The sequence below is a fragment of the Enhydra lutris genome, unplaced genomic scaffold, assembly GCF_002288905.1.
Source record: "Enhydra lutris kenyoni isolate GAN:26980312 unplaced genomic scaffold, ASM228890v2 scaffoldscaffold7, whole genome shotgun sequence".
Taxonomy (NCBI): Eukaryota; Metazoa; Chordata; class Mammalia; order Carnivora; family Mustelidae; genus Enhydra; species Enhydra lutris.
The window spans coordinates 770,773-785,481 of record NW_019154091.1 but is presented as its reverse complement, the minus strand read 5'-3'; the positions used below and the strand labels follow the sequence as shown (position 1 = coordinate 785,481).

The window sequence follows — 14,709 nt, the reverse complement described above, 5'->3', positions numbered from 1 at the left end:
TAAAGAGGACATGTAACAAGGATATTCATCTGAAAAGTCTAGAATTTTTGGAAAAGGTAAAGTTGTTCCAAGCAAATTTTGATTTATGCAGTTTTATTATTTCCATATACTGTCATCTGTAGTGAATGCGTCCATTGTCTCTTAAATCTAGGTAAATAACAGTGCTATGTAACTCAGTCACACAATTTTTATTCATTTATATAGTGATCTAGTACTTAAATTTGGTGTGTTGTACTAACTGCTGTTAGTTTTAAGCTAGTCATTCTCAGGAAAATAGTCAGGGAAACAGAATTGCTTAAATTAGAAACGTAGAAGTATATAGTGAGTCTTTAGAGTCTTAAAAAGAGTTAAATACAGGCCTCTGCTGAATGTGAAGTTTTATTAACAGGGCCAACCAAGTATAATTCTAATAAATTCAGTAATCAGGTGGGTGGTGAAATAGAATTTGGTGAATTGACCGCTCTTTCCAGCAGAAGAATATTTCTGTCGCTGTCAGGTGACAATAAACACTAGCTATGCTTATTTATGTTGAGTTTATTTCTAAATTATATAACAAACAACTAATGAATGTGTAGCCACTGGGCTAATAAAGAGCCACTACTACTAGCACAGTCCAGGTCGAGACATCGACCAGGCAAAGCCCCTTGAGTTTTAATGGGGTTTTAAGACTTGGACCAAATCCTAGTCTGTCTTTAAAGAGATTATTTGTTCAACTAAATTAACAGTTTTACCCTTGTGCGTCTTCCCTTTTTCCAGGTTTTAGTGTTAGAAATATATAATTTTCTCTTTTTATACCTTCCTCCTCTTGTATTTGCTGGCAGCAGCAATCCCAAAGGTTTTGATGAGAGCTGTTCCCTGTATTTAAATCCCTTCAGTCTTCCTAAATGGAAACCTCATTGTTTGTTTACTGTGTTATCTTTCATTTTTCTCTTGAGCCTTGAGACTTCTGAAGCTAGCTGTGGCCTAGCAGAGACCTAGGCTGGGCTTGGTGGGAAAGGTCTGCCGTGTCTGTCAGGACCCACCACTGAGGGAGCGGCTGCCACCTCCCTCCTTTTAAAGTGGTTGTAGTGAGGAGTACAGTGGATTTAGACAAATGTCACTTTATATCATTAGGTCTTAGAGCAAGAAGGAATCTTGGCAGTGTATTTTTCAAATGAGAAACTCCTAGAGGCTGCTGATCCCTGTTCCCAAAGATGAAGCGTGAAGGCTTAGTTTGCTTTTTTTTTAAAAAGATTTATTTATTTATTTGACAGAGATCACAAGTAGGCAGAGAGGCAGGCAGAGAGAGGAGGGGAAGCATGCTCCCTGCTGAGCAGAGAGCCCAAATGCGGGGCTGGATCCCAGGACCCTGGGATCATGACCTGAGCCGAAGGCAGAGGCTCAGCCCACTGAGCCACCCAGGCACTCCTTAGTTTGCATTTTTTAAATAGAAACATGTCTAATCTTATGTCCTTGGCCAAATAACAGTGCTTCAGTGTTCTGGGAAGTGTTCTCTGACACTGTAGATAGCTCTAGGCATGGTGAAGGAAAAGAGGGAGCTGGACCACGCAGCAGAACTGAATCTGACTGTGACGGGGAGTGACACGTGTAGGACTCAGCTGTGATCTGCTCTTTTTCTAAAGCTCCAAACTCAGATTGTACAAAGAAAGTCTCAAGCCTTAAAAAAAAAGATTACTAGAGCTCAGTCATGTAAACTGGATGAATTGATCCTTTCTGGAAGATTTGTTTGCTTTATATTTTTTAGATTTATTAATTTGAGTTCCCCTGTGTTCAGGAATTAAATATGCCTTTAAAAAATTAAGTATTTGGTTTTAGGATTCCATTATCATTACAAAGAAAGCAAGATGATTGTGAGGTTACAGGATCAGTTCTTCTTACACACACCTGATGTTTCACATATAGTGTATCTGTGGCTCCCACTGAATCAGTGTGTGGCCTTTGGTAGATCATCCATCCTTGATCTCCCTGTGTATATCATGGAAGTAATCTGTACCTCTTTAGGTGTTTTGAAGTTCAAATAAGTAGGTACACTGAAGATGTTAAAGATACCACAAGTTTGGTTAGTCTGATTACTCTTGTTGAAGTTAAGAGTGTGGCCCAGCTTTCTTTAGTAGGATATGGTCAGATCAGAAGCAACGGACAGCTGGCTCTAAGATCCAGCTGCTGTGGTGGTCATTAATGTCACACACAAGTAAATTACATGCCTTACCCTACTCAGCGAGAATCTATATTGCAGAAGCTTAGCATTGGGTTATAACTGATAGACCAAGCTGGCTGAATCTAGAGACATAGGAGAAATGCTGGACTATACCAGCAGGTGGGATGAGTGGGGATTTGTGGAGTATCCAGGGAGTGTTTGGGAATTCAAGTAGGTGGTGGATTTGGGGTGTTATCAGAAGGCAGTGTGGCTCTAGAGAACTAGGGTTCCAGGTATGTTACCATCCATAGTCCAGCAAGGATCCATTTACCACCAGTAGTTTTATAAAGTAAGAATTTGCATTTTACAGGACAGAAACTTAATTCTCAGAATGAAATGCAAGATCAGGACCATAGGAGCAGCTAGAGTTTCCTGATGCTGAATCCCAAACTGGGTGGCTGGAAGTTTTGAGTTCCTTCTGCCTGAGCATAATCACACTAGCGACTGGGGGTGAGGGTAACTGCCTACTATACCAAAGGATAAAGAAAGAACTTCGGTAGGAAAGAGGGTTTGAGGAATATGAAAATTAGGTGGGGCCTGATAACCACAAAGGAAAGCTTTAACAGAATTAAGGGTGGGATAGGTCTAATTGTCAAACTTGAATTTTGAAATAATTGAATTTTTTGGTGCTATTATTTAATCTCAGCTATGTCTTAAACTTAGAATATAGTATCTACTGATGGATTAGCAGAGTATAGTCCATTTAATAGTTCTATGATTGTGAAATTTCAGAAGTGAATCAATCTTACCTGTGGTCTGGTTTTCTCCATGGGGGCATTATTGGCATGTTGGGCTGGACCCTCCTGATTGTAAGAAACTATAGTGAAGGATATTTAGCATTAGTGTCCTTTGGTCATTCCTAAATCACTATAACAGCCAAACACATCACCCATAAAGTGTTTGGGCTTTGCTTAAAATATTCTAGGAAAGGGGCACGTGGGTGGCTCAGTCAGTCTGATTTTGGCTCAGATCATGATCTCAGGGTCCTGGGATTCAGCTCCATGTCAGCCTCTGTGCTCAGCTGGGAGTCTCTTTCTCCCTCTTCCTCTTTTTCTCCCCCTCCCCTTGCTCATGCACACACGTGCACACACTCAAGTAAAATCTTTAATATTCTAGTGAAAAGAAGGGGTATATGAAATGAAATTGGCAAAATGTTGGTAATTGTTTCAGCTAAATGGTTGGCCTAGTGAGTTACACTATTCTATTCCATTCCCGGGGAAAGGAGCAAAAGTGAATCTTTCTTTTCTCTTTTAGTGTTGCTAGACGGAGGCCAGATGGGTGGGTTGGCAGGGCTCCTTCAGCACTCCCCAGCCCCGCCTCCCAGCACACCATCCTCTCAGCATTGCAACCACAGTGGGTTCTGTAGTCACTGTAGTCTGTTTTCATTGATGTCTCAAAGTTTAACATTTTGATTCTGTGAATTGAATGTCAACGATCTATTCTCTGGGAGGCCACAGACCAGTTTTGGTGTTGTCATTCCCAGATCTAGAGGCTGGCCGTCAGGTGGCATAGACTTGGTTCACAGCTTCCTCTGTGGCCAAGCTACTTACTAACCCTGAGTCTTGAGTCAGACTTCTCATTTCCATGGCAGATCTTTCAGTATATGTTGATTCTCTTTTCCTTCCTTGCAGACCACAGCTTTCCTAGGACCTGGCTTTGTCCTATCACCGAGTATATTTTATCTGCACCCTATTTTTTTATAGTCATTGATAAGTTACTAATGAGTGATTGATTGATTTTTATCCATTGAAATTTAATATATTAGTGTCTGACTCAAAGGATTCATTTTTTTAAAAAGATTTATTTCATAGAGAGAGAGAGAAAGCGTGTATGCACAAGGAGGGGCAAAGGGAGAGAGAGAATCTGGAGCAGACTCGCCACTGAGTGTGGAGCCCGACCCAGGGCTTGATCTCATGGTCAGACCATGACCTGAGCCCAAATCATGAGTCGGATGTCCAACTGATTGAGTCACCCAGGCGCCCCTCAAAGGATTCATTTTATGATAGAATTAAAAAATCTTCCTCTCTCTGGTGAAAGGAGGACTTGGGGGACAGTGAGGCAGTCTTAATACTCTGTCTAGATCAAGGGTCAGCAAACTTTTTAGGTAAAGGGCCAGATAGTAAATCTGTCAGGTTTCACAGGCCCAATGATCACTGTCACAACTACTCAGCTCTGCTATTGTGGCACAAAAGAAGCCCTAGATGATGTATGTAAATAAGTGATCATGAGTGTATAAATTTTATTAAAAAGGTGATGGGCTACATTTGGCAGTGGGGCCTTAGTTGGCCTTTGGGTTTTTAAAAAATATTTTTATTAATATATTTTTATAAATATTTTTAATAAATTAGAACCTTGGGGTCATGACCTGAGCCAAAGACAGATACCCAACCGACTGAGCCACCCAGGCGTCCCTTTAGTTGGCCTTGGTTTGCTGGCCTCCGGTCTAGACTGTTACCAGCTTACTAACTCCAAACCTGGCTACATCAGGATCCCTTGGGGATTGTTACAAATACAGAATCCCAGGCTTTACCACACCTCATTACCCCAGCAATCAGTATTTAACAAAGTAAAATTCCTGTTCATTTTTTAAAAAGAAAAAAAGTTTATGCCTAGTTATTTTAGTTTCAAGAATTGTCAGGAAGCCTTGCATGATGAATTGTATGGTAGTGTTCTAAAAAGGAAAGAATAATTGAGCATGAAAAAGTTGTTTATATGCTTGGAATGAAGGACCCTGCTCTTTTAGACTAAAAGCTCTGCTCTTTGTATTCCATGTGAATAGTTACTGAATAATGATCTTTGCCTAGCAGTTGAAAAGCTAAAAACATTTCTTCTTCTCTTCTTGTGCAGTTAAACATGACTGGAATAAAATGACAGAAGCCGTACAGAACCACATTGGCTCTCTGAACTGGGGCTACCGGGTAGCTCTGAGGGAGAAGAAAGTCACCTATGAGAATGCCTATGGGCAGTTTGTGGGTCCTCACAGGATTAAGGTAATTGTGTGATAGGTTGGGGGTAGGGGAGGAAAAGAAAAGGTGATTCTCTTAATAGAAGGAAAAGCCATCGTGACCCAAACTGTCCAGTTTGGCGATGTTGCAGTCCCATCTTACAGGCCTTTCCCTTGTGGGGTGGTAGTGTGACCGTACTGGATTTGGGGCCAGATTACCTGGATTTGAGTCTTCGCTCTGCCATTTAATAGATTTATGATTTTGAACTAGTCTGTTAACTACTCAGACCCTCAGCATCTTAACATACTACCAAATTTTTATGAAGATCAAATTGGATAATGTGAATGGCCTTTGTTAACTATCAAGTCTACAGTTCTGATGAGTAATAACTTACTAAAAGTTGACATTGGTTTCTTTGTAGGCAACAAATAACAAAGGCAAAGAAAAAATTTATTCAGCAGAGCGATTTCTCATTGCTACCGGCGAGAGGCCACGTTACTTGGGCATCCCTGGTGACAGAGAGTACTGCATCAGCAGGTAAGAGAAGCCCATTGCAGATCTATGCTTTTCAGGTTTTTTTCTTCAAACCCATTCAGTCCATTGCTAGAACTTCAGAGTGTTTTGCCACATTTTTGCCCAAAGGGATAGGGAATTGGGAAAAAGAGAAGGGAAAAATTATTTTATGCGAGAGAACATTTAAGAATTCAGGACTGTAAACATTGGTCTTCTTACCACTCAGTTAACATCACTGCTGACATACAGATTTATGTTGGAATGTACACATGTGTGAGTGTATATTAGACATGTCTAACATTTTTTTTAAAAGATTTTATTTATTTATTAGACAGCGATAACAAGTAGGCAGAGAGGCAGGTGGGGGCTAGGGGGCAGGCTCCCTGCTGAGCAGAGAGCCCGATGCAGGGCTCAACCTCAGGACCCTGAGATCATGACCTGAGCGGAAGGCAGAGGCTTTAACCCACTGAGCCACCCAGGCGCCCAGAAATGTCTAACATTTAAAACTAGGGCGCCTGGGTGGCTCAGTGGGTTGAGGCCTCTGCCTTCAGCTCAAGTCGTGATCCCGGAGTCCTGGGATCGAGCCCCGCGTCGGGCTCTCTGCTCGGCGGGAAGCCTGCTTCCCCCTCTCTCTCTGCCTGCCTCTCTGCCTACCTGTGATCTCTCTCTCTCTCTCTCTGTCAAATAAATAAATAAATAAAATCTTTAAAAAAAAAAAAAAAAAACAAAACTAGATGGATATTCATGTGGACGCTAAAATAGTGATGGATGGCAGACCATGTAGAACCCTAGTCCCTCCTCCTTGCTGTTCCACGTGGGCACAATGTCAGTGCAGTTGGCCTTCTGAAATAAGTGAATCAAGCAAGATTTGACTGTGTGATTTATTTTGCTCACCGGGTGATCATATGGTGACCTAACAGTTCACATTAGGAATTCAATAAGGAATTTCACATTACAACAACATTAAGACAGGTTGTTGATAAATATGTCCTCTTGGGTGCTTTATGCCCAGGAGTTCCTGATTGTGTTATAAATTACTCTTTTTGGGCCCTTTTTTGGGGTGCAATTTTTTTCCTTTGTCCTTCCTGTAGATACAATTTTTTTCCTTTGTGCTTCATGTAGGGGCAGCTCCAATGGCAACAGTTCTCTTTGTTGTCTTAGATAGCTTCCTTTCTCATATTTAAAAAAAAACAAACTCATTTCCTAACAATGCCTTTCTGATCTCTCGTGTCTTGTATATTCTTCACTTGACTAAAAGATTTTGTCAGGTTGTAATTTTTTTTTAATAAGATTATTTATTTATTTGACAGAGAGAGATCACAGGTAGGCAGAGAGGCAGGCAGAGAGAGAGGGAGAAGTAGGCTCCCTGTTGAGCAGAGAGCCCATCGCGGGGCTCGATCCCAGGACCCTGAGATTACGACCCTAGCCGAAAGCAGAAGCTTAACCAGCTGAGCCACCCAGGTGCCCCTAGGTTTTACTTTTTATAGTTGGTTTTTATTTTACAAAACATTTATGTTGGAAGTTTTCTTCTACTCTTCTCTCTATTCTTGATAATTGGTGTTCCAGATAAAAAGAAATATCACAGATTTGCCGCATCGGAGAGAGCTTTGTGGTGCTGAGATGAGGGATGGGGGGTTTGGGTTTGCAAATATACGTATTAAAACACGTTAGTGGAGAATTACTCTAAACAAGTTCAAAATTATTTTGTTTGACTATGAGTTATACAGTTTGCTGTGTTTGGCTATGGGCACTTCAGCTACTACCAAAGCAGCTGAGTAGCAAGAGAGGGACAGTGTCTAAGGCCTTGTAAACACTTTTCATATATTATATATGTAGCTGATTGAATGTTTTTAATCTTAAAAGTGTATTGTTCTTAAGAAACCAAAAATTTTACTTTGATTTAGTCATTACTCACATATGAACATTTTCAATTTCTTTCTTTTTTTTTTTAAATTTCATTTCAGTGATGATCTTTTCTCCTTACCTTATTGCCCGGGTAAGACGCTGGTGGTTGGAGCATCCTATGTTGCCCTCGAATGCGCTGGATTTCTTGCTGGCATTGGCTTAGATGTTACTGTTATGGTCCGATCCATTCTTCTTAGAGGATTTGACCAGGACATGGCCAACAAAATTGGCGAACATATGGAAGAACATGGTGTCAAGTTTATCAAACAATTTGTACCAATAAAAGTAAGTGGAGTTGCTGGTAGGTTTGTTGGTTTTATAGTTATGTTTAAAAGGCAGGATAGAGAGTGTTGGGGTTGGTGATGGGAGCTTTTCTTTCAGCATTGTTCAGCAACGGTTTGTTGGGAATGCTGCAGTGCCTCGCCTGTGGTATTGGTATATGAACTTGGACCTGCTGCTGCCTAAACAGTTTTGTTCTTAGCTGCAAGTTAATAATGTCTATTGTCTTCTCAGCTTTCTTACCTTTGGTTCTCTTTTGTTTACTGCTTGCCTTCAGGCATCCCTTTATGTTAATAGTTTTTGGTCTGTTATCCTTTGTTTCTCCATACACACCAGTGATTTAAATAAGAGTTCAAGACTGGACTGATTTTTAAATTTTTTACATAAGACATTCGCCCTTGGTTTGCTGTGTAGTCTACAGATGCACGCTGTATTATTCTGGCTTCTCTGAGCATGATTATCTAATTTCGTTTTATGGGCTGGGCTTTTTTGCTCATTTAATCTTCTTTCGAAAAGATTGAAAAATATGCCAAGTTAACACTGGGAGTTGTTACCATGACCACAGCTATTTTGATATGTAGAAGTGACAGAATTAGTCACTTCTTGTATCTCAGACTGATAGATAAGTTTCTTTTAGGGCAGGTAAAGATGAGACATTTGTGTTGACACAAGGTAAGGAACTTTAGCTGTTGTTTGTTCAGGGGCTTAACCTAGATGCTTTGTAGGACCGTTTTAAGGATCTCTTAATGTTGATGGGTAGAGTTTGAGCATTGGGATGAGCACGACCTGCTTTCAGTACTATTCTGCCATTTTCTTACCAGATGACTTTGGGGAAATTCCTTAACCTCTCTGAGCTTCAGTTTCTTCTGTAAAATCAGGATGGTAAGAACACCCATCTCAGAATTCCAGTGAAGATTGCATTAGTTGACTCTTAGAAAGTAATTAGAACAGAACCTGGCACAGTAAATCTAAAATGAACTTATCTTCCAATATTATAATGAGGATTAAGTAGCAGATGTCCTGGAAGTAATCAGTACTTGATTACTAGAGTTGATTTTTAGGGAGTGGAGGTAGATAAGCTATGTTTGCACTAGGACCGTGATTAGAAAACAACAGCTGGACATACACATTCTGATAGAAGAGTAGCCTCTTCCTGTAATGTCTTTTTTAAAATTCCAGTGTAGGGGTGCCTGGGTGGCTCAATGGGTTAAAGCTTCTGCCTTCAGCTTGGGTCATGATCCCAGGGTACTGGGATTGAGCCCCACATCGGGCTCTCTGCTCAGCAGGGAGCCTGCTTCCTCCTCTCTCTCTCTCTCTGCCTGCCTCTCTGCCTACTTGTGATCTCTGTCTGTCAAAAAAATAAATAAAATTTAAAAAAAAAAAGTAAAATAAAATTCCAGTGTAGTTAGCATGCCTTGTTATATTAGTTTCAGGTGTGCAATATAGTGCATTCAGCAATTCTATATATTAATCAGCGCTCATCATAAGTGCCCTCCTTAATCCCCATCACCTACTTTATCCATCCCCCCACCCACCTGCCCTCTGGGAACCATCCCTTTGTTCTGTGTAGTTAAGAGTCTGTTTTTTTGGTTTGTGTCTCTTTTTTCTTTCATGTGTTTGTCTTGTTTCTTAAATTCCACATATGAGTGAAATGATACAGTATTTGTCTTTCTCTGACTGACTTATTTTGCTTGGCATTATACTCTCTAGCTCCATCCATGTTGTTGCAAATGACAAGATTTCATTCTTTTTTTATGGCTGAGTGGTATTCCATTGTTTGTGTAAACTACATCTTTATTCATTTGCTAATGGATACTTGGGGTGCTTCCATAAGTTGGCTATTGTAGACAATGCTGCGATAAACATAGAGGTACCCATTTCCTTTTGATTTAATGTTTTCATGTTCTTTGGGTAAATACCTGGTAGTGCAATTACTGGATCATAGGGTAGTTCTAGTTTTAACATTTTTTAAAAGGATTTTATTTATTCTAGAGAGCGTGTGTACACACGAGTGGGGATGGGAGAAGGGGGCAGAGAGGGAGGGAGAGGAATAAGCAGAATGCAGAGCCTGTCGAGGGGCTCTGTCCCGGGACCCTGAGATCATGACTTGAGCCAAAGCCAAGAGGTGGACTGTCTGAGTCATCTAGGTGCCCCTCTATTTTTAATTTTTTTTTAAAGATTTTATTTATTTATTTGGCAGACATAGATCAAGTAGGCAGAGAGGCAGGCAGAGAGAAGGGGTGGGGGAAGCAGGCTCCCCACTGAGCAGAGAGCCTGGTGCGGGACGATCCCAGGACCCTGGGATCATGACCCGAGCCGAAGGCAGAGGCTTTAACCCACTGAGCCACCAGGCGCCCCTATTTTTAATTTTATAAGGGAGCTCCTTATTGTGTTCCGCAGTGGCTGCACTAGTTTGCATTCCCACTAGCAGTGCACAAGGGTTCCTATTTCTCCACATCCTCGCCAACACTTGTTTCTTGTATTTTTTGATTTTAGCTATTCTGACAGGTGTAAAGTAATATCTCATTGTGGGTTTTTTTTTTTTTTTTTACATTTTTGTTTATTTATTTATTTGAGAGAGAGCAAGAGCAGGGGGTGGGGGATGGAGGGGGAAGGAAAAGCAGACTCCCCGTGGAACAGGGAACGTTATAACAGGGCTGGATCCCACCACCCTGAGATCATGACCTGAACTGAACGCTGACGTTTAACTCATTAGGCCATCCAGGCGTTCCCCTCTCATTGTGGTTTTGATTAGCATTTCCTGATGATGAGTGTTATTGATCGTCTTTTCATGTGCCTGTTGGCCATCTGGATGCCTTCTTCAGAGAAATGTCTGTTCATGTCTTCTGCCCCTTTTTTTAAGTGGGCTCTTCGGAGCTTGAATTCATGACTCTGAGATCAAGACCTGGTCTGAGATCAAGAGTCAAGATGCCTAACCAACTGAGCCATTCAGGTGACTCACTTTCTGCCCATTTTTTAGTTGGATTATTTGGTTTTTTTGGTGTCGAGTTGTATAATCTCTCTTTTTTTTTTTTAATTCTTCATATATTGGATACTAACTTTATATCAGATATGTCATTTGCAAATATCTTCTTCCATTCAGTAGGTTGTCTTTTAGTTCTGTTGATTGTTTCCTTCACTGTACGGAGCTTTTTATTTTGATGTAGTCTCAATAGTTCATTTTTGCTGTTTTCCCCCTTGCCTCAGTAGATGTATCTAAAAAAATGTTTTTATGGCCAACGTCAGAGAAATTACTGCGTATGTTCTCTCCTAGGATTTTTATGGTTTCAGGTCTCACATTAGGCCTTAATCCATTTTAAGTTTATTTTTGTGTATTGTGTAAGCAAGTGGCCACTTTCAGTTTTTTGCATGTAGCTGTCCAGTTTCCCAACACCATTTATTGAAGAGACCGTCTTTTTCCCATTGCATATTCTTGCCTCCTTTGTTGAAGATTAATTGACCATTCCTTTATAATGTCTTAATATTTGGAGAGTTCTGGGCATCTTTGAGAATCTTCTGGACTATGCCCCAGTGAAATAAATATGTCTGTGCACCTGACATTTTACTTGGGTTCGCAGGGTCTCTCTGACCCCCAGGCATCTTGGTGAAGCTGTGTTTTGTTAGCCGGTGATGTTTTGTTAGCCAGTGACCTAGTAGAAGCAGCCTTCTGCAAGGAGGAAGAAGAGAACACGTTTGGAACAGAGAACACAGTGTGATGTGCAGAGAGATGGCGGGGAATAAAATTGTTCTAAATGCAGAAATTGTTTTAGATACAGGAAAAGCCTAACTTGGCAGTTTTTTCATAAAGAATGGTTGTACCTACAAGGTAGAGTAGAAATTGCAGGTGATTTTATGAGTGTCTTTGAATAAATATTTTGTAGAAATCCATGATTTGCTGTCAGTCAGAGACAAAGGTGAACTATAGACTGGCAGAAGCCTCCAGCTGACAAGGTTTTTCGTCTGTCGCTATCTAGTCTGAAGGTCATGGTTGGCATCTTGTAGTAATGGGCTAGTGTGTTTGATCCCATTGGGCACAGCACAGACTCCAGAGTTTGCTCCTTCCTCCTTACATCCTTGACCCGAAGACCACCCCTACTTAGGACACACCTACCTCCTGGCTCACTATACTATTTAGGGCTTTCTAGCTGTTACCTATATCATGTTTGATTTACTCCATTATCTGTTCTTTGTTGACAAAGCCGCATATCTGTAGTTGGAAGAGAATCTCTGAATTTGAGCAGTAGTGGCTCTCCAGGGGATTAATGGTTCTAGGTGAGTTGCAACATAGGAGCCTGGGAAGAACAGCAAGTCTTTAGTTGGATTTTAGGAATTGTAGTCCTCTCCCACCTTTCTCTTTGAATTTTATTCTGTTTGGGAACTCTTTGAAAGAAAGTCCCTGTAGCAAACACGAAGCAATAAGAAAGAAGGCGATAAAAGGCAAAAACCTCTTATTGTCCTAATAATGTTAAGGTGAGGGAGATGGGACATGAAAGACCTTTCCAGCCACATTTTGTGTTTAACTTTGGGTTAACCTGATAGAAGAGGGTTGGACCTGTCCTTATTGTGGAGTAAAATTTTATTACTTTTATAGGTTGAACAGATTGAAGCAGGGACACCAGGCCGACTCAGGGTGATAGCTAAGTCCACCAGTAGTGATGAAACAATTGAAGGAGAGTATAATACGGTAAGGAGTGGACCCAGATCATTACTTCATTAGAAAGCAGTTAATATGCTTATTGGATATTTGCTGGGTACATATAATGGCTGTTTGCTGTTTCTAAAACCCTTGATGATATTCCCATTTTAAGACATCTTTATTGCTTGTGATACTATAATTTGTTTTATGTGTAACTTAAAAACATCATTTGTCAAATACCTAAAATAGGCATCCAACTTTTTAAATGAGCTAGAACTTCTCTGTCCTTAAAAATTTTAATCTCTCTAGCTCACTACTTAAAAAAAAATTCAGTCATAGGCTATGCTGTCTTTGTCCTTAAGCTTGGCTAGATTTATTAAAGGGATTGTTAACTTTCTTTTTCTTAATAAATAGACAAGGATTTCTGCTATATCCTATTCAGTGGATATATTTTAAAAATACTTTAATTTGTTTAAACTCTTCCATTACTTTCTTAATGAAATACTTCTTTCCAGGTCTCAAAAATGAAATCAGATTGGCTTAATGATAAGTAACTTATGTGCAGCCTTTTTGATAACAGTCACTGATTAAAAAATAATAATTTTTCAGGTATTGCTGGCGATAGGAAGAGATGCTTGCACAAGAAAAATTGGCTTAGAAACCGTGGGGGTAAAGATAAATGAAAAGTAAGAGAAAAAATTTTATTAATGTCTTATTGAATACTATTTCATTTATTTGTAATACTGATCAGTAGTGGAGTTTTAGATTTTTCTTTAAAGATTTTATTTATTTACTTATTTATTTATTTGACAGAGAGAGAGCAAGAGCACAAGAAGGTAGTGTGACAGGCATAGGGAGAGGGAGAAGCCGGCTCCCTGCTGAGCAGAGAGCCTGATGTTGGGCTCGATCCCAGGACCCTGAGATCATGACCTGAGCCGAAGGCAGAGGCTTAACCCACTGAGCCACCCAGGTGTCCTGGAGTTTTAGATTTTTAGCTTTAGTTTTTATTACAGCTGGAGAAAACTCAGTGCCACTCACATTAGTATTTCCTGTTTTATTTTTTTTCCCTTTGCAAATCTAAATGGAAGATAGAGGAGCTTGTATTTTGTTTCTTTAACGTATAGTATCCAGAAAAGGAATCTAACCCCACAGTTAATTGCAGGTGTGTGCTTTGAGCTTCATTAAATATGTAGATCTGAACTATGTTTAGAGCTACCAAGGTTTAGGATGATGGTCACTGTATTTCTAGCGATAGCTGCAAGTATTAAAAACTTCTGTTTTCAGAGTTAAGCGTGAAAATCCTCTGGACTGTAGCACCGCAGGAGATAACTGAGATGGAGGGGGGGCTGCTTATCTGCTGCCTGGGGCTGTTTCCCAACATCTCCTTCCTTACAGCCCAGTAAATCAAGTGCTGTATGTCTGGGAAAGGAAAAATACAGGTTGCTTCTCCTCTTTCAGGAATATCCTGTATTTTGGAGAAGAGACTTCCTAATCTGATTGTGAGGATTTTTGTTTTACTCCTTTTTTTACTAAGATGAAGAGCAGAGATGTTGAGGAGGTCACCAATAAGATTTAGCAGACCAGATGTTACGTTAACTTAATAAACCTGCTAGCCCTTTTCCAGTGGGTCCAAAGCTTAGATTTTGTGTGATGTTAACAGCTAACACTTACTCTGCACTTACTGTGAGCCATGGACTTTGTGCTAAATATTTTGTACACATTTTCATTCAATCCTCACAGCCCCTTAAGGTAGATGATGATATCCTTTTTCTTCTTGGTAGTTTTTCCATTACTGTGGCTCCCATTTATAGGTGGGAAAATGAAGCTGAGAGATATTAAATAGCCCTCCCAACATCATAGAGGTGATAAGCAACAGACCTGGTTATTACAATTTAGGAGCCACACTTTTTTTTTTTTTTTTTAAGATTTTATTTATTTATTTGAGAGACACAAAATGGGAGCACAAGAACCCGATGCGGAACTTGATCCTGGGACACTGGGACCATGACCTGATCTGAAGGCTGTTGCTTAACAAACTGAGCCCCCCAGGTGCCCTCTTTTTTCTTTTTTTTTAAAAAAATATTTATTTAAGTAATCTCTGACCCCAACATGGGGGTCACACAGCCAACCCCAAGATCAAGAGTTGCATGTTCCTCTACCCAGCCAGCCTGTCACCTGTAGAATCTGCATATTCTTAACCACTGTTGTAGTTTTCCTCCAGAGTTCCGTACAGT

At 40.3% G+C, this 14,709-nt stretch overlaps 1 protein-coding gene across 3 annotated transcripts in view; it reads left to right on the top strand.

The window, feature by feature from the left end:
* The window catches only part of LOC111142082 (thioredoxin reductase 1), a 66,949-nt gene that overhangs the window by 25,758 nt on the left and 26,482 nt on the right, over nucleotides 1-14,709 (top strand). For all 3 annotated transcript variants that reach the window (XM_022495033.1, XM_022495031.1, XM_022495032.1), the window contains exons 6-10: nucleotides 5,045-5,187; nucleotides 5,564-5,679; nucleotides 7,620-7,845; nucleotides 12,431-12,523; nucleotides 13,085-13,161. In XM_022495033.1, coding sequence (XP_022350741.1) covers nucleotides 5,045-5,187; nucleotides 5,564-5,679; nucleotides 7,620-7,845; nucleotides 12,431-12,523; nucleotides 13,085-13,161 — 655 coding nt within the window. The remainder of the gene's footprint in view (nucleotides 1-5,044; nucleotides 5,188-5,563; nucleotides 5,680-7,619; nucleotides 7,846-12,430; nucleotides 12,524-13,084; nucleotides 13,162-14,709) is intronic.